Source organism: Squalius cephalus (assembly GCF_949319135.1).
Source record: "Squalius cephalus genome assembly, chromosome: 1".
In the NCBI taxonomy this organism is placed as follows: domain Eukaryota; kingdom Metazoa; phylum Chordata; class Actinopteri; order Cypriniformes; family Leuciscidae; genus Squalius; species Squalius cephalus.
The window spans coordinates 46117211-46141689 of record NC_137122.1 but is presented as its reverse complement, the minus strand read 5'-3'; the positions used below and the strand labels follow the sequence as shown (position 1 = coordinate 46141689).

At 38.9% G+C, this 24479-nt stretch overlaps 1 protein-coding gene across 7 annotated transcripts in view; it reads right to left on the bottom strand.

Annotated features, from left to right (window-relative positions):
• The window catches only part of hdac5 (histone deacetylase 5), a 73769-nt gene that overhangs the window by 33836 nt on the left and 15454 nt on the right, over positions 1-24479 (bottom strand). Inside the window, exon 1 of one of the 7 annotated variants that reach the window (XM_079868327.1) lies at positions 12610-13624. The exons of 3 other annotated variants lie outside the window; for them this stretch is intronic. In XM_079868327.1, the coding sequence (XP_079724453.1) occupies positions 12610-12760 (151 nt within the window). In that variant the 5' untranslated portion in view covers positions 12761-13624. Of the gene's footprint in view, positions 1-12609; positions 13625-24479 lie in introns of those variants that run through there. 3 more of the 7 variants (XM_079868326.1, XM_079868328.1, XM_079868325.1) reach the window with 3 other exon arrangements.

The window sequence follows — 24479 nt, the reverse complement described above, 5'->3', positions numbered from 1 at the left end:
GCGACAGAACACAGTCTGCCTGCGAAAAGCGCAGTTATAAATAGCCCTGGATTAATAATGCTCTGGGGGGAGTGGAGGGGAGCGAGGGGGGGATGGGGGGCATGCTGCGCTTTTAAAAGTGCGCAAATCTATTTTAGGACACTACATTGCCAGGCGGCTGTGCTTCTCTCTTTCTCTCTCTCTCGCTGTTCCCTCCCTCCCATCTCGCATCGGCATTACAGACGTCTGAGATGACTGCAGCATGTAGTTTCTTTGCAGAAACCTGAGGACCCTCGTGAAAAGCATGTTGTTAGCCTCTCAATAATGTCATAAAAGATCTGCCCAAGGACTCCCAAGCAAGGACAATCCATAGATGTGACCCGATGTGCTGTGATCTAAACCAGCACCTAACCAGAAAATAATCTGACAATGTGTTACACAATAGCTGAAGCACTGAAACATTTTTAAGTACAACTTTCCATCGAAAAACAGTGTTTAAGTTGACATCTAACCGCTATATCCTCAGGGACGATATCCCTCATGGCAGCAACAACCTAACGCTCTCCTCTCCTCTCTCCCGAAGGGCTTTCCTTTTGTTTTCAGAGCTCAGTTGAAAGAGAAACTTACAGCTGACACAATTTGCTGACACCATTTCCTGCTTTCATTCCAGCCAGGGGAGCTTTATTTTAGCAGTTAGTCCAAAGCCCTGTTGTGCAGAGACAAAGAGAGACGTTGACAAAGAGGAATAGACATATAGAGAAAGAAAAAGAGTACGGATGCTCTGATATCGATACGTAAAAAATACTAATTCAAGTTGCATGTGATTATTGTGTGACAAGAAAAAAAACCTCAGAAATTTGAAACAAAAAAGTATTATAATATATATATATATATATATATATATATATATATATATATATATATATATATATTTGTGTGTGTGTGTGTGTGTACAAAAGTATTGGGACAACTGACCATTACACCAACAGCGAGATTGCATTCTCAATACAGACATTAATATGGAGCTGGTCCTCCCTTTGCCGCTATAACAGCTTCCATTCTTCTGGGAAGGCTTTCCACAAGATTTTGCCGCGTTTCTGTGGGAATTTTCGCCCGTTCAACCAGTGTGAGGTCTTTGTGAGGTCAGGCACTGATGTTGGACTAGAAGGCCTGGCTCGCAATCTACGTTCCAGTTCATCGCAAAGGTGTTTGATGGGGGCTCTGTGCAGGCTAGTCAAGTTCTCCCAAACCAAACTCATCCAACCATGTCTTTATGAACCTTGCTTTGTGCACTGGGGCACTGCATGCTGGAACAGAAAAGGGCCTTCCCCAAACTGTTCCCACAAAGTTGGAAGCATAGCTTTGTTCAAAATGCTTTTGTATGCTAAAGCATTAAGATTTCCCTTGAATGGAAGAGGCCAAGTTTGAAATCAGCCCCATACCATAGTTATTTTAATAGTAAAAACTTTATTCTTTAATATCACATGATCCTTTAGAAATCTAATTGCTGCTCAAGAAACATTTCTTATTAATATTAATGTTGAAAACAGTTGTGTTTCTTAATATTTTTGTGGAAACTGCTAAACATTGTATTCAGGATTCAGGGGCCGGATTCACGAAAATCTTCTTAAGAAATAAATTAAGAAAATTCTTAAGATAAATTCTAAGATGTTTGTAAGAATGTTACAAACAATCTTCTTCAAAAAAAGAACTTAAAATACCAGCAAAAATGTTATATTATAATATACTATGTGTTTTTATATTTTTCAATTATAATATTGTTTTTTTGTTTATATATACATATAAATACAAACATACACACACATCTATCTATCTATCTATCTATCTATCTATCTATCTATCTATATATATACACACACACACATATACATATATATATACACACACACACACACACACACTCACACAAGAAAGATAGAAAAAGGACACTAAGTGAGCAAGAGAAGCTAAGGACGCTGAGGTAGGACCTCAAGGACAGTCATTAATAAATGTGCCTGCACTTCCCTCTGTTCTGCAGAAGCATCTCTGTTGGTAAGCTTTGGGACACAGCAGTGAATCATGGGATGTGTTTCCCCAGCACAGAAACAAACTAGGGGCTTCGTCTATTTTTCGTCTTATTTTCTAACCCAATACCTAAACTTAACAACTACCTTACTAACTATTAACGGTACAATATGTAGTTTTTCGCCGCTAGGGGTCGTTAACCTCTTCAAAACAATAACAAAGGTTGATGATGCAGTGAATGAGCGTGGAATCATGGAACTTGTCATCATGCTGATGGATCTAATAATGTTCATGAATGAGTGAATATATTCATGTTTTTTAACATGACTGTGGTATGAAGCAGGGCACAATCGTGAGAGACAGATATCAGCACCTCACGCGAGTCCCGCGGATATAAAGGAATGAGGTTTCACTTGGTCCACACTATCATACTGCATTTGAGTGTGTTGAAAGTTATGTTATTCTATGTGTTAGTTTATCTGTATGAGACTAGCAGTAAGCTAGATCAACATTAGAATAACATACTGATCATATTCTAACATTTCATCATGTTGAGCTATATAACATTAATTCGTTTTATTACATGGCTTGGTTGAATTCTAATGTAGAATGCGGTCTGTTATGTAAGGGATAATGTATAGAGAGGCGGTCGTTATAGCGAATAAAAAGCCCGACAGGCTGAACGAGACCCCGACGCGAAGCGGAGGGGTCTTGACAGCCTGAAGGGCTTGTTATTCGCTATAACGACCGCCTCTCTATACATTATCCCGCTTATTACATGGCTACCTACAAAATAAATAAATAATTTGACACAAATTATTGATTTAAAAAGGAGTTTATTGATTTAAAAACGATTGTATTGCTTCCGCCAAAGAAAATAGTCCGTTCCGCGTCCATAGCAACGCGCTGTTTTGCATGGCAACGGTCTGTTATAGCTCGCAGCGGTCTGTTATCAAGAAATAACAGACCGCATTCTACATTGGAATTCAGCCAAGCCATGTAATAATTCTTGATAACAGACCGCTGTGAAGTATAACACACCGTTGCCATGAAAAACAGAGCGTTGCTATGGACGCAGGATTCTAACCGTAGAGACGGAACGGACTATTTTCTTTAGCGGAAGCAATACAATCGTTTTAAAATCAATAAACTCCTTTTTAAATCAATATTTTGTGTCAAATTATTGATTTATTTGGTAGGTAGCCATGTAATAAGCGGGATAACGTAGAGCGAGGCGTTTGTTATACAACCCCTTCAGGCCTCGCTCTACATTATCCCTTACTTATGTACATTTGCTCACCTGTCTAATAAAGCACAAGCAAGAACGGCGTCTCTGTCAAATCGAAGTTTGTCGCGAAGCTCTCGGCATCTCGAAAACGCCACGTCGATATTGATCCTCGTTTTATTTCTCCTTTCATCCCAAAGTCTGCTTGCTATGGTCCATAATGTTTGAACGAAACAACAACAGCGTGAGTGTGCCGCTAGACATTACGCAGTTGTCCACGTCTGTTGCCATGGTTACCGTGGCATTACAAGCGGAAAACCAGGGATAACGCAGATATTACGTCATTGACAGGCAACAAGTGACGGGCACTATTTAAAATTGTGAATTTCTCTGAATTTACAAATTCTTGGAAACATTTAGCATAATGTAAGTACACAATTGAAATATATATATAACACTGTGCAAGTGGTTTTTGGATATTTTAATACAAAAATCTTACATATTGTACCTTTAATAAGCAGTAATAAGGAGTTTATTAAGGCAAACGTTGTAGTTAATAGTTAGTTAGTAAGAATTGGACCCTAATCTAAAGTGTGACCAATGTAACAGAAATGTGGACAAGTGAAACAGATCGATCATTAACAGTGCACTAGAGTGGACGCGCAGGCTATACGTGATGCATTCTCTCTTGAAAGAGCGCAAGAAAGATGGAGCACAAATGAATGGGAAAGACCGCTGCATCTTAAGACAGGCTCTTTTAAAAGAACTATTTTAACTTGACACCGTGCATTAAAATCCCAGCGCTGAGTGATTAACTCCCGTCAAGCCAAGCGCTTAACTACGGTAATCTGCAGGCAGCGCAAAAAGATGGCCTTTGAGGAGTTTTTAATTCAGCAAGTCTTCAGGAACACCTGCCTTTCAATAAAATAACACCAAAGGCTATCATTTTCTTGTTAAGAAAAAAAGATGTTTAAGATTTGCACTTAGAAACATTCTTACGAACTTCTTAGAATTTATCTCAAGAATTTTCTTAACCTCTTTCTTAAGAAGAAATTAAGAAGAACTTAAGATTTTCGTGAATCAGGCCCCAAGACAGAATGAGGGGAAGAAAAAAAAAATTGAAAGAGAATTTTTTGGTGGTTTGCCTTCAAATAAAAGCTGTCAGTGGAAACCACACAGCAATGAGCAAATAATCGCTGTAAGAAAAAGTTGCAATCAATCAATTAGGACTTTAGTGCAAGGGGTGACGTTTTCAGAACCAACAGGGCTGATTACTTTTCCCTTAAATGTACTTCATTTTTATAAATAGTTTGTGGTTTCATATTGATTTTACTGCTTTTTTGACTGAAACGAGTTCTTGCCTCCCTGGAGGAACCATTTATTATTTGAGCTCGTTGGGCACTTTCTACCATCCCCCTGTTTTAAAGTCTATTTTGCAGAGAGCCCGGTTTACGTCATGGTTATTTTCTTTAGCAACGGTACACCAGCTACGCTTCAGAGAAACGAGCGGGAGAGATGGAAAGGCAGAGAGAGAGAGAGAAAACCATGAATATTGCTTTCCAGAAATAGCACACAGCGACGTGCGGTAGGCTGCCCTGTCAAATCGGTTCTGCATCCTCTCCTTGTTAACGGCACATAGATGAACGAGCGCGAGAGAACTAGGAGAGAGAGAGAGAATCAAATGGAGTTGGTCAGATCCAGCCAATGGTTTGCGACACTGAGACCAAAACTGGAGGAAAAGAAGAGGTGCAGGAAAGCTGGGTGATATTTACATCCTTTGGAAGGACTTCTAGGCAGCTTAAACTTGGGGTTTGAAGCTGGTAAGGGAGAGTTACAAATAGCCAGTGTGATTTATGGGCCCCAGGAACCTCCGATGTCTTGGCAGGCCTAAAGGAGGGGTAGGCTCCCCTCGCCCTGGGAAAACAAGAAACCAGCAGTTCCTTGGTGGAAGCCCAAAAAAAGACAGCTGTAAAAAAGGGAAAGAGAGGGCTTGTGCACCACATGATGTTAGTTCATAATAACTCCTGATCCATAAGACATGCGGACGATGACGTCAATTAAAGTGGATAATGACACTGCTGGAAGTCAACAGCATTTATCGGCTAATGCATGTCGATTTGTTCACGTCATGCTTGCTGAATGGTGCCATTTTTTATTTTAGCGAGAGAACAGTGCTTTTTATTTTTATTGTTGGCCTTTTAATTATTTATAGGACAGCTGAGAGAAGACAGCATATTATGGGAAAAGTGGGGCTAATGTTATCGGGATATGGCGCCAGTTTGAGCACATGCACCAACCGCTAGGCTCAATTTGTATTCCTGTTGCTTTGTGCATGGAAGGTTACTTATAAGGTTTTCACAACTACTTGCATGATGATCATTAAAATTCTATACTAAAAACATAAAAAATTTTTTTAAAAAAGAGTAATAACAAAAGTCAAAAACAAAAATAAAATAAAATGTTTTAAATTAATTTATGCTTACAATATCGCAGGCCTTGTCCACACTAATACATTTTCGTTTGATTGATTACTTTTTCCTCTCTGTTTTGGCCTTCAGTCCACACTGGTTTTTGTCAACAAAGACGGAGCTTGAAAACGCACTCCCAAGTGGATAAATCTGAAATGCTGTTTTTGCGTTGTACTGGACTGTGAAAACGGAGGTATTCGAAAACTTTATATGCTGAAAACTATATACACTGTTGCTAAAGATATGTTTCTTTGTACACTCTTCAGATCACAGTCCTGCAAAGATGACAGAAAATGTACTCGCATTTGCTGTCCCAGCAAAACATGAGGGCAGTTGCGTTTTAGACCAAACATATAATGGTGAGTGAGTGCAACCAGGACGCATCAGTTAATGGTGAGATATTTTGCTAAACAAAATGATCCTGCCAGAAGAATAGCATGAGAACTTCATTATGTCTGTTCCATCTGTATCATCTCAGTGAGTGTTTATGAAGTTTTCGCATGCGCAATAAGATTCATTTGCCATTTTCTGACGTTTCAGTGTGGATGTGAAATTTTTGAAAAACACTTGAAAATGTGGATTAATGTAGATGTAGCAGCAATGTACAGTATGAAAATTGATATTTTGAGATCTGCTAAAGATTGCATGTAACATTGTTATTCAATAATTAAAGTAATATTGTTATACAAATTGAATGCAAATGTACAAATATGCAGAAATGAGCATGCACAATTAAATATAGAAGGCTAGATATAGGCGAGGTCAGTCAGTATTGAATATTTAATTGTGCATGCTCATTTTTCTCTATTTTCTGCAATTAGACAACCTTTGTCATCTAACACTTAAAGATGATACTTAAAAAGTCTAATATTTTAATAACTCTGTTAAACTTTAGCAATTCTCTAAACTAATATACATTTTCTATACAGCACATTATAATGTTGTGATGCATAAGTTCACTTTTAGCATCTATAATGATTTTTGACAAAATATTGAATTTTAATATCTGCCTTGTAACTGCATTGGTAACGGTAGTAGAAAACCAGTCCCTACCGATGATAGCTGAATCCATTGTCATTTGTAGGCATCATATGGCACTAAACTTGAGCCACCAACTGTATTTCCCATCACCCCCCTCCTTCCCCATCAGCCCCAAAACAGTGTCCCATTCAACAGCAAAACCTCTACCAATCATAGCGTGAGCTGTGTATGCCCAACCACCATTCCTTAGGGCTCTGGTTCAAATGGTACAACCTTTCATGAGCAGGAAAAAAAGCAGAGAAGAAGATGAAGCCAGATGCAAAGCATAAACATTCAGACGATGAAATGTCATCGCTAAGTAGCAGGCTGAGTGCTGGCCACTGTTTACAGGTTCTATAAATGCACCAGCATTGACGTCAAACGCTTGCATGAGAGGAATGTTGTTTTCTGGGTAAACTTCAATGTGTGGTGCGGAATTCATCTCACACCGCTTTTTAGAAAGAAGCAGAGAGGGGGTCGCAGGGTGTATTCCAGTAGAAGAGAAAAAAAAAAAGATTCCCCACTCAAAAAAGACATGAAATATATATCAAGGTGGTGTTATGGTTTCTCAAGTCAGTATTGATCAATTTTCAAATACTAATAGCAGTACTTTCACTGCACCATTACTATTCTGCAAAGCATTTGGTTGGGATGGGGAACAGTTCCTCCAGAACTAGAACCTTTAGAAATGATCATTTAATTATGATCATTTTTATTAAGATTATTAATTATAAAGATTATTAATATTCAGTCTAAACAGCAGGGAAACAGGTGGCCCACAAAAGGGACCATCCCTGACAAAATGCCACCAACAGTGGTTTCAATTCTCTGGCCTGAATTGCTGGGTACAAAAATTCACTCCCAACATCTCAAATCCTCACAACATGTTTGATTCTTCTTACAAATAAATTTCTAAATTTCATTTGGGTGACCGGCACTTGGGAAAGTCAGAGAGGGAACTAGATCTTTGCTTTGAATATCAGCCTCTACTCTATAGATCTCCTGAGGGGTTTGGATGGCATGTGTCGAAGAAAGGTTATTCTTTTTCTTATGAAACCATTTCCAGTAAAGGATATTAAAAGATAGCAGGAATTTACAGTCATGGGTCATTTGGCAAAAGGCAAGAGAAACAAAATGGATCTGTATCTATGTTTGAGCAGTTTTTTCTCCTAGTATCCATGTTTGAGCAACCATGCTTGCTGCTATTTCTTATTAAGACGAGAAGGGAAATGAAGATGCACAGAACAAACAGCAGCCAAAATTTCGAAACTATTATTTTCTATGAATGTGCACACATCACCACCACTATTAAGCATCCATCGTCTGTGCCCTCGTAGAGTTTCAGAGGTTAATTTCAGAGCTTAATTTTCCAATAAATTCAAGCAAAACCTTCAAAAAACAAAGGAACATGCATCATATTTTTTTCATTATAAATGTGCCTTTTAGTGGTTTGACAGCTTAAATAAAGCCAATGCTACATAAAAACAAAATGTATCAATATAAAATGCAATCAATTTGTCCAGTTTGCAGCTGTAATTTATCTTTATTGAATTATTTGAAATCTCATCATCTGTTGACTTTTATTCTTGTTCAATGTGCACCCCCTTAAAGGGATTGTTCACGCAAAAATGAAAATTCTGTCTTCATTTACTCACCCCAACTGGTCATAGGATTATGTGCAAATTATAAAATGATGACAAAATGACCAAATCAAAATTACATTGGATATAAACCGATGTGGCTCTTTTGACTTATAGTAAGTTAATATGCAATCACCCAGGAAAGCCTAGCAACAACAAGAAATGAAGTGCAGACTTCTTGTAAAGTCTGACAAACAACCAGGACACAACCTCAAAGAAGAGGCCTCACCCCTCACCAATTTATGCATATTGTTGTCTGCAATACTATCTTGCATCCATAAATATCCCTGAGTGTCATAATAAGACTATACTATAGTAAAATGAGACCAGTGAGATATTATTAGCTCATCATGTGTAGGGTACAAACAGAACATCTTGGAGTATATAAATAGTGTAGGCTGTACTATGTCCACTCTGCTGCACAATGTCCTCAATCTGAACTGAATGTTCAGTGTCCGCTATGATCTCCTGATACTGAACTACTGGTGAAGAACATTTTAACATGAATTATTTTCCATGTTGAGTATCTTTTTGTTAAACCTAAGCCATAAGCTTCACCTGTCAACACCATGGAAAAAGCATCCAACTTTCCCTTAATGATTATGTGATGCATTTTGTAGATTGTAAACCACCACAGATTGTAATTTTTTGCATCATCCTACCATTGTTGTAGAGGGGGGAACTTTTGTAAACTGTGAAAAGAACACCTACACGGAAACAACATCGATAACTGCAACACGAAGACAGAGCAACAGATAAACAACTGATCATTTGAATCATCCACTGAATCAACTTCTGAATCACTGATTGACTGACTCATGTTTGTTTCATTTAGATCATCTGTCAACCACGACACCAAGTGCACAGCAGTTTGAGAATAGACCTCAAAGTAGGTGTTGAAAGGTTATAGTGGGTGGAGCTAATGCATTCCCATAGTGCCCTGAAAGCTCCAGTTGTCATTCAAGACATGGGGGTGAGACCACAGGGCTGTAAACAGGCGTGCTGCTTATTATAGCACAGGGCATCACTAGGGTGACAGCTGACTGGCCATGGTTGGAACGATACACCTAAATTTAGAGGAGCTCTTAATTTTGGCGACTATAAGAAAGCACACTTGGAATGCAAATGAAAGTTTAAGACTAAGAAGCCCTGAAGTTCACCTTTCTCTTGGGTTTCTCAAAGGTTTCCCTATTTATTTTTAATGGTAATTGCTTGACTTACTTGTGCATTATTCATCCCAAATAACAAAAAACTTTTCTGAAACAATTTTTCTTGCTGTCTAACATCACCAGTCTCTCTTAAGTTTTAGCCACTCCCTCAAACCACAGTTACATTCTTTTGCATTAATGAAAGAATCAGAAAGAATGTGTTAAAAAAACAACATAATTGTACATACATACATAATATAGAATGAGTTTTCCAGCAAAAACATGTTTTATTTGTGGCTACATTATAACTGTATAATTCCCAGCTTGTTGCAAAAAGACATAACACATTAAAAACATTACTAAAAATACAAAATGATCATTCTTTTATGATGTAGGCAGTGAACATTTTATCAGTAAAAAAGTAAAAATCTGATTTACTGGCCCAACTGATAAACCAACAGAAAACAAAAAGCTATGGATGAAAATAAATGTTTAATAGCCAAGAAATACAATAGATTACCAAAGTCCTGAGGGTTGCTACCATTGTACTTTGTGTTTCACATTGACTTTATTACTCAGGGCCTTTTTTCGCATAACCATTTTTTTGGCAACGTTTTCCGGTGCCAAATGACAGCATGGCCTTGCATGACAATTCCAGTCTGTTTGGCTAAATCCATTAGCTATTTCTGGCATATAACTCAGATGGCACTTGTATACCCAATACGCCATCCATATACGCTATCGTTAATGTAGCATTGTTTGCATGTCCCATTACTTACAAAAAATATTGATATTGCTTCTTTAATATTTAGGAAATTTGCCAGAGATCTTTATATGTGGTTTATCCCAGGGAAATTAATGATATAATATCTAAAACATATAAAGAGTGTAGGTGGTGAACCAAGAGGACGGGGGCATGTCAAAGTAATGCCATTGATTTCTATATCAGCACCCCATTCAATGCATTTATGTAATGTTTCGGCTTCAGTGTTGAGTTTAGATATCTCTGATTTCAAAGATACTGTTCTTTGCCTTTGTTTGAAGTGATTGACACAACACAAACTACTATTATGGACTACATTTCTGCAACGCAGACTAAACAGACCACAGAACAAAGCCGTTGAATGTCTGAATTTCTTTCCAATCAAACCCGTTTCATCTTAGCAGGGGGTTTCTTTATCACAAAGTCAACTGTTTAAAGTTGCATTTAAAAAAAATTCTCTTTATTCTCTAGGACTGTTTTACGGTCACATGTTTTCAGTCAGATAAAAGCTCGGACAGGCAGCCACCAGTCGGTCATCAAATCTGCAATCCATCTAATCCATAATGATTCAGCAGGATGTTGCAAGGCTTTTTCCATTACATAACACAGGTATAATTAATTAAAAACCTCCCCAGGGAGTATCGACTTATAATGATTCGATCCCAGTTCAGCAAGTTTAGAAGATCAGCTCAGCTTATCCGGTAAATTTGTCGTAGCTTGCAAAATCTGCAAAGAAATGTTCCAACACTGGTGAGGAAACTCATTTGGCCTCAATCATTAAGTACTTAAAGGTGCACCAACTATTTTTTGACCGATGTCAGAACATTTCTTTGTAAAGTCAGCAAATTTGAAAGTGTCTGCTGGAACAAAACACATCCACACATGTCAGACACCTCCCGGTTGAATATTTTACAGAATGTCTTGCAACTATTCCACTTATAAACAGTGCAGAATGCACACAAGTGCACAGACAGATGTCTAGACGCGTGCAATAATTGTGCAAACCCTGACGCTATACGTTGTGTTGCATAATGAGGACACATGCTGTACATGATGTGTTACAGCATATGCAGATGAGTGTCAGGTTCCCTTTAGGACAATTAGACATGTCAGCACTCTATTCTACACTAATGTTGAAGAGTAAACAACTATGACACATGCTAAAACACCTAGCATGTTTTATTAAAGGAAAAGGTTCTGCTCTTTTGACATTTTTTGTCTAGTCCTAGTCAAAAAATCCTAAAGGAATTGTATTGGATTTTACTCATACTTTGGAACAAAGGCACCCTGGGAATTTTCTTATAGGATTCCAATAAAACACAAAACGAAAACAAAGTATGAATATAAAGGCTCCACTTCCTAACTCTGTACAATAATGAAAAATATTAAATTGTTATTTAAATGGACAAAAATTAATGGGTAGAATTGTCGAAACTAGACTGAACCCTTACAGTAGTACATCTAGTTCAATTGTTGCCCAAAATCAACAGAGAAATGCCTTAATAAATTTCAAACACATACAAAGGGATCCCTTCTACAAATAAAGAGGTGAAAGGATCTAAAATAATGGCGTATCTAGCCTATCTATTTGAACAGGTGACAGATAAACAGGGCCAGTGCGAGGCAAAAGAAGCGCTTGCACTCCCACACACTGTTATATAGTCATTCCTCTGTGTTGATTCAAGCGCAGGTGAGAGATGGCCAAACCTCGCAAAGCTCTGACGGGAATGTTGACGTCACTTCTGACAAGGACGAGAGACAAGTTTGCTCTGCCAATATAAGGCTAAGAGCCTCTCGAACTCTGGGGAGCAAAATTATATTATTTTAAAATCTGACAACATAAAAAAAAACTGCTTCAAGTTCAAATTCACAGTGGTCATTTGCAACTGTCACAACACATTTGCATCTAATACCAGGTTAAATACTTTCAGGAGAATTCGAAACCACATGTTGACCATATTCATTTAACTTAATATCCTCAACAGATTAACCAGCCGAAGAGAATGCAATGAAAACATTAGCAAAAGAGTGACATTGGTCATGGTACTGTGTAAAGGAAAAGAAGCCACCTTTGTTTCAGGTTTATACCATGACCCTCGTGGTTTTACCCAAACATAGCTTGACCCAGACAAAACAAAGTCAAGGTGTAGCCACAGCATGACTGTTGTGCTATCAAAGAAACATCAACACCTTTGACTTCAATGCATCTTCAAATGAGAGCAAAGCAAGTTCAAAGCAACATTTCTACCTGCCACCCCAAACCAATACACTTCTCTTCAAGCATGCTTGCATTTGTGTATCTGCTTTTCTCTAGCCCGTTATCTCTCTCTCTCTAACTCACCAGTGCTAGGCATGCTGGTGCTTCTGGATTGAGGAAGCAGCTCCACAGGTCGCTCTCTGCTGGACGTGCTGTCTGAAGAAAAGCAGGATTCGGTCTCATAGATCGTCTGCAACATCGCGCACAGTCCCGGTACGGTTGGCTTCAAAAGCATGCCAGTCTCAAAATACCGCCACACAATAAATGCAAAAATAAAGCAAAATCAACATGAAAAAGGAGATGGCAACCCACTCTCCATCGAAAAAAGTGAAAAATGCAAACACATTTGAAGGAAGAGGGGAAAAAGGCAGTGCGTCCTTTTTTTATCAAAATGTACATGCATGCAAAGAATCATCAATCGCTTTGCCCGTTAGCTCCATGGTTTAATAAAAAATAAATAAAATAAAAAATGCAAGCAGAACCAGTCTCTGTGGAAGGAAATGCCGTAGACAAATCCTTAAATTGTCCACTCAGAACCATCAGCTGTACGACACACAAACGAGTCTATTCATAAACCACATCACCTTCTTGTCTAAACTGCTAATTCACGCCGACAAGTCCGAGTGTGGCTTGTATCCAAGTCCCCCCTGTCTGAGCGTGCCTGTATCCTGCAATCATCTGAAGTTAAGCATGTGGTATCGGCAGACTCCAAAAGAGAGACTTCCCCATGACGAAATGCGACAGAGCTTGGAAAGACGAGATGAAAGCGACCGAAACAGGAGAGACGATCACAAAATAGATCACTGGGGGATTTTTTGCCTGCCGGTCTCTCTGTTCCTTCCTTCCCCTCGCCTCTCTGTACAGCCAGCCAGTCCTCGCTACAGCACAGTACAACTCGCTCTCCTGATGAATGGGCTTAAAGTGAACCGTCCGACGTTGTTCTGTTTAGTGTGACTGTGTTGCTTTTATGTATTTGTTTAAAGCCGAATCTCTGCAGCTTCACCCGCTGTGCGTGGCGAACGGGAGAGCAGAGGTGTAGAGACGTGGAGTTTACAAACAGACTGGAGCTGCTTCAGGCTGCTGGAAATAGCTGCCGAGCGACAGGGGAGGGGCGGGACCGTGCTATAAATAGAGTCGGGAGCTGAGAGCTTGCTTGGAGAAAGAGAGAGAAAGAGAGAGGAGGGGCGAAAGAGAGAGACGGAAGATGGAAGAGAGGGGATGGTTGATTGTTTATCACATAAATAAAGGAGCCAAAAACAATAATAGGAACCAAAAAAGGAGCCAATCTGAAACAAGACCGTGACAGGACTGGAGGAGTGAGACCAAACAGAGTTTAACTTGATAATACAAGCTAACACGAGGGCAAACGAGATACAAAGCAACACGGGCGCTGCTAAATTTGTGCCAATGCACGCTATAATGATTGGAACTAATTCACGCATTTGAAACACAAGCATTTAAATCTAAGCTTTTCGTTCTGAGAACTGCTTGCTGTTTACACAGGAATTTGCGTCAGCACTATTGACACAGAGAACACAAGGGTCACCGTTTCACAAGCGCATGTGGGTCAAAAGACTAGGGTGGCCAATACAGCATTACCAAACCTGCGAGGGCACTATATTTATCATTCAAATCGACAGCAGCAACTTACAAAGGCGCACATAAATGGTAAATTAGCCATTTATTAAAACAAGAGAATAATTAGAAAAATTTGTGTTTAAACTGTATTGAAAAAAAAAATTGTAATATGTGACCCCTGTGCCGTTGAAATGCACATTTTCCAATAGATAATGGTCTACATGAGCATTACAATGTTTAAAGAGACCAGAATGATGTCTGGAGGTGAATTTAAATCAGTAATGAACTAAATCTTTTTGACGTTAGGTTTGAGGACAGCAAAATGCATCTATTGTGAAATGCGCCATTGATTTCATGTCCTCCTGAATGATATATGACAAGGTTATCGGGCATCTGCCTTCTGCATCAGTTTAGAGACCCACTGCGTAATGTTCATTGCATTTATTATACAAGACAGACAGACCTGTTGCACAAGCACAAAGCTCCAGAAAAGATGTGTCAACTCAAGACTAAAAAAGAAAGATAAAACGAATCTGAGACCACACTGTTTCACAGCTTTCTTACAATGACGGCTAAATTTGATTCATGCAAGGAAAGTTGGTCGCAGACCAATATTAAAGGGTAAGATTTATCCAGAGCGCCTAAATTAGACCTCTGACGTGCTTTTCATAGAGCAGTCTGTCACCATGACCACTAGTGTGTTGGAGAGTTAAAATGGATTTGGCTCAAGAGCAGGCTACAATCAAAGAGAAGCTTTGTCAAGCACTTGTTTGAAAAAAGGACATGTTTAAAAACAAGATGGAACAGAAGTGCACATACCCAGCGTCGACTATCATTGCCTGGCCATAGGGCGGGATCTAAGAGGGCAAATACAGGCTGTGCACATGTGTGTGTGTTTACGCTGGCGAAATCAAAGAAGTCAACTTTCAATGTTTTGGCACCTATTGCAGGGCCAACACATAATTTGATCTGAGGCTGTAAATAGAAGCAAGTTTTCAACAGCATGCAGCATGATCAGTGTGTACGTATGCAATGCATGCTTGCATCTTGCAAATCGCTTAGACTTTGCACTTGTTGCTTGTTGTTTAGGCATGCCTAACTGCTATCTGTCCCACAGCTGCACGCATGTTGAAGATTTGACATGGTCCTTTTAACTTCAGTCTCGTCTGTTTGCTTTAGTTTCCAGCCGCCCCTGTTATTTATAGGTGGATGTACCTTTTAGGCTTACTGACGTTAGTTGGGTTTATATTTAGCCATGGGAAGGTGGGGGGGGGAGCACACCACTTGTTTTTAAGCCCCTTTTTTTACGAGTGATGAACTCATGTTGGTAATGTCAAGGACTTTGGCAGCAGACTTTGTTTGACAGCTAGTCTCTCGCCTTTAGCCAGACCTGACCCAATTAAGGCCAACCCAAAGCGAGCCGTAACCTTTTGCCACCGGGTTCTGAAGGAATCTTGGACGCTGGAGAAGAATGGTAAATAAATGTGGCCGTTCTTCACTGTGGCTGCGGACAGATGGGCTAAATATGCGTTGAAGCTTTGGGAGCATGTGAACTCTCTCTCCCACCCTAAATAACATGGACTATATTAACTCACACTTACGAGCCCACAAAAATAGTCTCGGTTTGGATGGGATTAATTAAAACAAAGCCAAGAAAAACACAGCGGTTTCTCACACAGATAACCAACTCTCTTACTGGGCACTCTCCTGTGACCGCTGCCATGTTAGGAAAATGTATTTTAAGTATGCTTAAATTTTTCAATCGTTTTTTTTTTTTTTTTTGCTTTCAAATGTTAACCATTGAACCATTTTTTGACAAAAAAAATAAAACCTGCAGGGAGCTCTTTAAAGCTTCTCTTGCTGATAACAAATGTATAAATGACTCCCTTTACAAATTTGGGAAGATGGTTGGCACATGTTGCGTTTTCAAATGCACGACCCGAACTCACAGCATCAGCCAACTGGCGAGTATTTTCTACAGTATACTCGCCAACATCGATTTCTACTCACATACGGCACTTGGCGGGTGTTCATTTTGGACCCTGGCTGAGATGTTAAGGGAGTCCCACACAGTCACTAGATGGCACTGCTAGCTTGTGCTGTGGAATCGGAAGCTACAGTCTCCATGCATGAAATGAAAATATTTTAAATGTGTTACAAAATGCAGCTTTTTTTTTCCCATTGGATTCACATTCTTGAATTCACGTGGGACACACTTTTCTTAGGTCGGAAAATACGGATATCTGTATAAATACAGACAAAAATCACATCCCTGATGTAGAGACCAAAATATCATATAGGCTTGGTTTTGGGCAAGTGAGCAACCATCTAACAATAGCATAGGTTATAGCTATGTGCTCATCACTCAGATCACCTTAGCAACAACCCATAACACCCTAAAAAAAATGTTTGTGCTCTCATGCACAAAAATGCTCCCGTGGCGTCTGTCGTTGCAATGCAACAAATGAACATAGGCACGCCTGAAAAAACGAGCGTGCCTACATTTGAAATAACGGATTTGCACGCGCAAAAAATGCGATATGTGAACGGCCCCTTATGGCAACCTGACATTAGCCTAACCTTGTCAGTTGAGCAGGTAGTCGGGGGAGGAGTAATGTCAGCCGTTTTTACTTTTTTACAGGCCTATTTACTTTGTTACAGTCAGAGTGAAAAACATCTGATGAAAATAAAACATTGTTAGAAGAACTGTAATGGTATTATTAAGAACTCATATCGGTACTTGGTATCGGCAAGTACCCAAATGTACTTGTACTTGGTCTGAAAAAAAGTGGTATCGGTGCATCCCTAGAAAGTAACATGTCGCTGCATCTGAATCCGACCCAGTCGCTCAAAGAACTCGGCTTGTGCTGTGATCCGTTTCACTGCAAGTCAATCCAACACAGAACAGAAGAGTCCATGGCCTTTTTATACTGCCTGAACAACAACAACCAACCATGAGCAATTTGTTACCTGTCTTTATTATGAGCAAAGAGAATTTCTCAGGTGTGCAAAATCTATTTTGAAAGTGCTGTCAAGTCCAAAAACAAACCCAATAAAAGAAATTAAACGGAATCACCTGGAAGGAATGAGAAATTAGCTCCAGTTGGCAAAACTGTTTCTTAAATGTCCTCGTTTGAGCGACTGCCAGACATTCCTGTGAGGGAATGGCAAAGAGAATTAGCTTTCAGTTCTGCTCTGCAATGGGGTCTAAAGGACACGCACACACACACCTTCTAAAAAATCCTTCTGAGCAAACGCGGTCAAACATATCAATAAACTGCCCATGAAAGCTTGATATGAAGCCCGTATACATTTACAGCGAGAAAAACAACCTTTTTTAGAATCATCATTTGATGACTCATATTCAAGGCATAGACTGATGCACTTACACCCAAAGTGAGGATTCACACACATACACACACACACAGCACAGGGGACGCATACAGATTCTTTCTCCTCAAATAGAACGCTGCGATGACTCATTCTCTGCACAGCCCCAACTGCAATGCTCCTCCCTGCCAGAGAACACGCACACGTTCACATATACATACACACTTGTGTGTATTTATTCCACCGATTCAAATATTAACACATGCAGAAAATGACAAGATCCTCTGTGTTGGAGGAAGGCCTCCTGCGGTATTCCAGAGAAATCAATGTTCCAAACAGGCTGACTCATTTAAAGCGGTGCTTACTGACCCGTGTCTCGCTCACTTTTCAGATAACAAACCGGTCCAATTATAATGGGAGTTGAGCTGCAACTGCAAACAGAGGTTAAAAAAAAAAGATGCATGAAGAACAGCGCATGCACATACAACGCACAATGTTTATAAAGTGTGCAATTTCTACTGGAAAATGCCATTTTTAGAGCTTTTGGTTAAATGTGATGTGTTGCTAAAACGGATGTAAGAGCATTATTACGCAAATGCTTTCACCACTCTTTATCAAAAATTATATTTTTTACAAAATAAAGCAGATTATAACAATTCGACTCTGAGCAGATCTGCATATTACACACTTAAAGGGGTACTTCATCTCTTGCAAAATGGGCTTTCAATAAAACTTGGCTGCCTATACAGTAGAAAGGAGAATTTTTTGGAAAACGGTGCTACGTGACCAGAGAAAAAAAGGCTGTTGTCTTTTCTATTGCCAAAAAGTTAAGAAAACTTCAACACTCACAATGCGCCGTGTATGTTGCCATTCAAGGCCACTCCCACCAGTCTGCTATTGATACACTTGATCAGAGTCAAATACCGCCTTGTTTTAGTCACAAATACTTCTTAGCAAACTTTTAGTCATAATGGTGTCAACTTGTATTGTTCCCGGGTGCAAGAATTCAAAGAGTAAACGTTTAGTGGGACCGAGTTACTTTGCCAGGTACCAGTGAAGGATCCAGCGCGTTGTAGGCAGTAGCTAAAGGATGCAAAGAATGGTAAATATAGGGAGAACATTGCAATGGTAGTTAACATTTCAAACTGGATGACAACGAACACAGTTTTTTAGGCCAAATGGACGGGAAAGAACTGTCAGTTCCGCCCAAAGAAAAATGCTGTCGCGTACAGGTAAGAAAGCTGTTGCCATAGTGTTACATTTTTGCCATAATGCTGTTTAATGAGCAGACAAAGTACAATACAATTTTCAGTGATAAACCTACCCTTACAATTACTGTTTTGTTAATAACCTTCTGCCGATCCGACTGTCTGTGGGTGGGGACAAAAAAAGCAGAAGTAAATTCTGAAGTTTTCACGAAAGCCCCGGAGCTGTTAAAAGTTTCAAACTTTTTCTGACGAATAAACGTGAATTTCTCGATCCAGGTAACACGGAAAACGAGTAAACATTGTTCATTTACATATACTACCGACATTGTAACAATACAAAGCCGGTTAAAAATCAGCCAAGTTACAGTTTAAACATTAAGAAAAAGAATCAGTAAAAAAAAACAATATTGGTTTATCGCTATAAATTTTGTTTTATGTATATGAATGCACAAATTTTAGGATGTTTATACACAAATACTAGATTTTACATATAATTTTCCACATGATGCACTCTTTTAACAGATATAACAGCGGTTATTTATACTGTTTAATAAGAAATCTCTCATTATCAGGGATTATACACAATCAGAATAACATCAAAATTGCTATTAGGCCAAATACGACCAAACCAAAACCACATGTATTCGTCCCAAATAGTTCGGTGCATGCAGTCAGACAACGAATACAGTCACTCACAGGTGAACCACACTACAATCCAGAAGGGGGTGTGCGTGGTAATGCAACGCTGTTTGCTAACCGCTACAACAGGAAAAAGCGCAGAAGAAGAACAGACGATTTAAGCATCCCTTTGTGTTATTGGTGATAACTTCATTAAAAACCCCATTAAAGACACCATTAGAAATCACAAATGACTGATTTAATTCAGCAAGACATAATCTAGACATGGACATGCTGTACCAAATGACCACCAAAAGAATATGAGCACAAACGTTTGACACTTGTGTCCCTGAACTTGACTGGTGCGAAGCATGGAGCCCATTATGGTGAAGGGCTTCAGCAGATGAAATGGCCTTTTATTGGGGGAACAGAACTGTTCGACATGTCCCCAAGAGAACAAAAGGCCTAACTGCATGGTTGAATGAATTGACACTTGTTTCTCCTTGATGGGCTTGGATGTGCTGGATCACATGGAGCTCCAGGCTCACTGGACATAATCACAGACAAGCAAAGCAAGGTCCTTTGATACTCTACAAACATCAAAAGCATCTAGAGATGATTAACATGAAGCTAGCTGATTATTTCAGCTTGGAGAGCTTGGCTAATCTTCTATGACAGACAGCTCTACAATAAAGCAATATGCCAAAAGATGTGGAACAATGTTACAGTGATTTAACTGTAATTTAAGGGGTGTTTTAGGTACGTAAGTTATTACAACAATAATATGATACAAGTAGGGATGCGATGCGGATGCAATGCTATAACATTTCTGGTACTGATAATCCGATAATTATTTTAATGTTATGGCTGAAAGTAAAATTCTATGCTTGCATAAAAAAAATCAATAAAAAAAAAATCAATCGTAAATCACTTAAATGTAAAACCTGTAAGTAATTTAGACATCACAATATTATAATGTACAGTATGAGAAATGGATATGATATGGATAAAAAATTACATTTAACAGTGTTAAGTGCGTATTAAATTACGATGATGAAGATGATGAACTAATTAATGTCGGACGATAAGAAACACGGTATTATGGTGATTACTGATTATGGTTATATTGCTCATCCCTACATACAAGACAGAGATGTCCAAAAAATACCTAGATTTATTCAAAAATAAATCACAGCTATTTCACAACTTTTTCATTTTTTAATCAAAAATATTTTTCCTGTTCATTAGCCTAACTGAATTAGCCAAACCACCTTGGCCTTATTTTTTATTTTTTCACACTCTACACTTCAGATTACAACTTTGTCATATTCACCATACCAAGGCAACAATATAATTGTAATGTGTTCAGTTTTGGTTTGGTTGGTTTGGTTGTGTTCCTGTTTGCCTGTGTCTCTATGGTTTTTGATTTCTGGTTACATTAATTATTATCCCTGTGTATTTAAACCCTCTGTTCACTCAGTTTCTTTGTCCGGTATAGTCTATGTAATTGTGGTTATGTTTGAATGATTATTGTTCCTGTTATCTCCTGCGTGTTCCTGGTTTGATTTATAATTAAAGACTTTATAAGTGATATTCCTTCGTTGTGCGCTCATTATAGCCACTCAACCCATGACAACTTACTTTCATGGCAATACTTCTAACTGTTGTTCTATTAAGCTGTGAATCTGCTTGTAGAGTCAATCAATAACAGGGGCACAAAAAGTTGTACTGTAACTGATGATAGTAGCGCCAGTGTGAGCTCTCAAAATCCAAACTCAAACATTCGGTCCTTTATCCCACTGTTGTTGTTCACAGTTGTTTTCAAATTCAATAGGACCTCAAAGAGAGAAGATGGTAAAACTCCTCAATGTGATGGAAAAAGAAAGGACAAGACTTGAAACCTGCTAGCTGAATAGCTATCATGACAAATCAGCTAATCACATCAATACAGAAACACAAAACCTTGCACACACACACAAAAAACACTCCATCTGCAGTTAAATATTAAGAGCACCTTCCCTCAGCTGGTTTCGTTGGAGCCGAACGCTCAATAAAATGTCAATCACATTGGCATACACACAGAAACCATACACAAAAGAACCAATGAGTTTGCATCACAGTGAGCAAACAAGCCAATCAGCAAAGAGCCCTCTGGGCAGTGTTGATGTGGAGTGGGGCGAAGCGTAGAAGGTTGCCACGGCATCCAGTGACATTCAAAGACGTCATGAGGGGGACAGAGGGTTAATAGAGGTTGTTACCGGTTCTAATTATAAACGGCAGAGAGTCAGAGAGAGCCAGGCGAGGAGAGGCTGGGGAGGAGAGAGTGGGGGCGGGCACAGGGCCGAAGGTATGAATTAAAGGCGCATTAAGAGGGAAAAGAAAGGGGCGAGAAGGAGAAGAAAGCTGCAGGGTACGGCAACAGATAAAGAACGATGGACAAAATCCACAGGTTTTGTTTGCCTGAGCAACAAATCTGGCTAAGCTTCACCCGAGACGAGACAATTACACGCAATTACGCACACAATCATAACAACGGGTTACTCGCCCACTGACAGACAAAAAATCTTCTTCGAAACGTGATCTGTAATTGCTATAGCTGTGAGTCAGGTTGCATTACCACTACTACTACAACTACTACTACAACAAATACCTTTGAATAAAACTAAGTTAATCATTAGTTTCCAAATAGATTAATAGATTCAATTTCTGCTTTGTCACCAATTACAGTGCAGATTTTAAAACATCACCACATTTTATGAATCAGGGAAATTCACAGTTTTAGTTTAAAGGGGTCATCGGATGCCCATTTTCCACAAGTTGGTATGATTCTTTACGGTCTTCATGTAAAGTTCGTAACATACTTTGGTTAAAATTTCTCAATGGTTGTGTAAAACAACACCCTTTTTACCTCGTCAAAAACAGCTCTGTTCACAGCGACCCGTTTCGGTGCATGTCTCTTTAAATGATAATGAGCAACAGCTGCTCACCCCACCCCTCTTGTGGATGTCAACACAAGACACGTAAAGTGCTGCCTTGGCTGACAGTAAACAAATGGCAGAAATATGCTAATACGGGACAGTCCGTCAGCGGTCGTGGGCGGAGCTATGACGTCATATTGCTCAGAAAATCCAAACGGCTTGATTATTGAGAGTGTTTAGGCTTTTTGAGAATAAAAAATAAAGGAGAGAATGGATTTTTTTCATTGTATGGTGGTTGTGTCCACACACTGGAAAGACACATTTATATGCAAACACCATAAAAAAAGTTAATTTTGCATAATGCTTAAAAGAGCTTCACACAACTGACACAGTAGTGATTATAACTAATATCTATCTGATGCAAAATGTCAAAAAACATAATACTGACAGACAATTTGCTAATAAAGTGGCAGTTCTATAAGGTGTTCAGAAGAATGAAATCATCACGTCCGGGGAAATTGGTGCTAAATGGAAACGGAAATGGAAGTCATAGCCACTATAGAGTGCTGGTCAGAATTATTTGCCTCCTTGGTAAAAATGATCAAAGATGGCTGTAAAACAATAAATCTGCATTGTTTATCCTTTTGATATTTTATTAAAACAAAAATGGAAAGATGAAACAAAACAAAAAAAGAGCTTTTCGGCAGCAAACACTTAAGATGAGTTTGGTTCATACAGGGATAAAAAAAGTACCCCATGTGTAAAATGAAATACTCTGCTGTATCTTTAATGCTGTGGGCCTAAGTTTCTGCCAGAGGTCCTGGACATCTAGTTCAGATACATGGCATCACGGATTCGATCAAATACACACAGATAAAAAATCAAAACCGGACAACTTCTGCTAGAAATCTTATAACAGGCCATGTTTGGATCTTCCAACAGGACAGTGATCCAAAAACAAACATCAAAATCAAAACAAAAATGGGTCACTGAGCACAAAACCAAGCATCTGCAATGGCCATCCCAGTCCCTGACCTGAACCCTATAGAAAATGAGTGGGCTGAACTGAAGAGAAGAAGCGCCAACATGGATATGGGAATCTGAAGGATCTGGAGCGATTCATTACGGAGGAATGGTCTCTGATCTCTTGTCAGGTGTTCTCCAAACTCATCAGGCATTATAGGAGAAAACTCAGAGCTGTTATCTTGGAAAAAGGAGGTTGCAAAAAAAAATTAATCAAAGGGGGCAAATAATTGTTCCCAATGTGTTTTGGAGAAAAACATTTATTTCATAATGTGATTTTCCCCCACTTTCAATTCTTTTACTTCAATGAAAGGTTAGATTTTTGCTCATTTTTTTGATAAAATATCAAAAGGATAAACAATACAGATTTATTTTTTACAGCCATCTTTGATCATATTTACCAAGGGGGCAAATAATTCTGACCAGCACTGTATAAGCCAGTTTGCCTTTTTAATTTAATAAGTTACTTGATGTTTAGTATGCACAAACAAAACAATTTTGCTAGGAAAAACATTGTAGCCATAGTCAATCAACAACAACAACAACAACAACAACAACAACAAAACTTCTATTCTCACAGGTCATGTAAGGAAAAGCACCACAAAAAAACCTGTGACTGAGGTTGCTGAACAAAAAGCAAACGAGTGCAAGTCCAACCATGGTGAGCAGTGTCACCAATATCAGACAAAGCAAACGTTCATGTACTGCAGCTCTTCTTTGGAGGCCCAGATGGAATCTGAAGACTTCTGAGCTGATTCTGAAGGGATAAATCTGGAGAATTTTTGCGGAATGGAATTTAAGGCTGGAATGCAATACATTACTTTTCAAATCTAAACATATTTTAAAACACCAGACATCATACACTTACCAACTTTGTAATACATTACAGACAAAAATACAATAAATGATTGAGAATCACACACTACAAGACTTTCAAGTTGTTCCAAACACAACAAACTCACACAGAAACTTGTGCCTCGCTGCTAGGAGACACACGACAAATGAATACAATATGTGTTTTAAAATCACAACAAAATATCAGACATGTTTGATATTTGGATGGAATCAAAGTCTGAAGAAAAAAAAAAAAAAAAAACAGAGTCTGTGCCTATCGTACACTATGCATTTTTCTATGAAATGAAGAACTCCAACTACTGAAAATGCGCAGACTGGCTCTGACTTTCAGCAACTAGTATCGACTCTTCCAGACTGCAAACGGGGGGCAAATATCTAGGCAAAAGTCTTGTAGTCAAGGGGTTTTCAAACTGGGGTCTGGGGA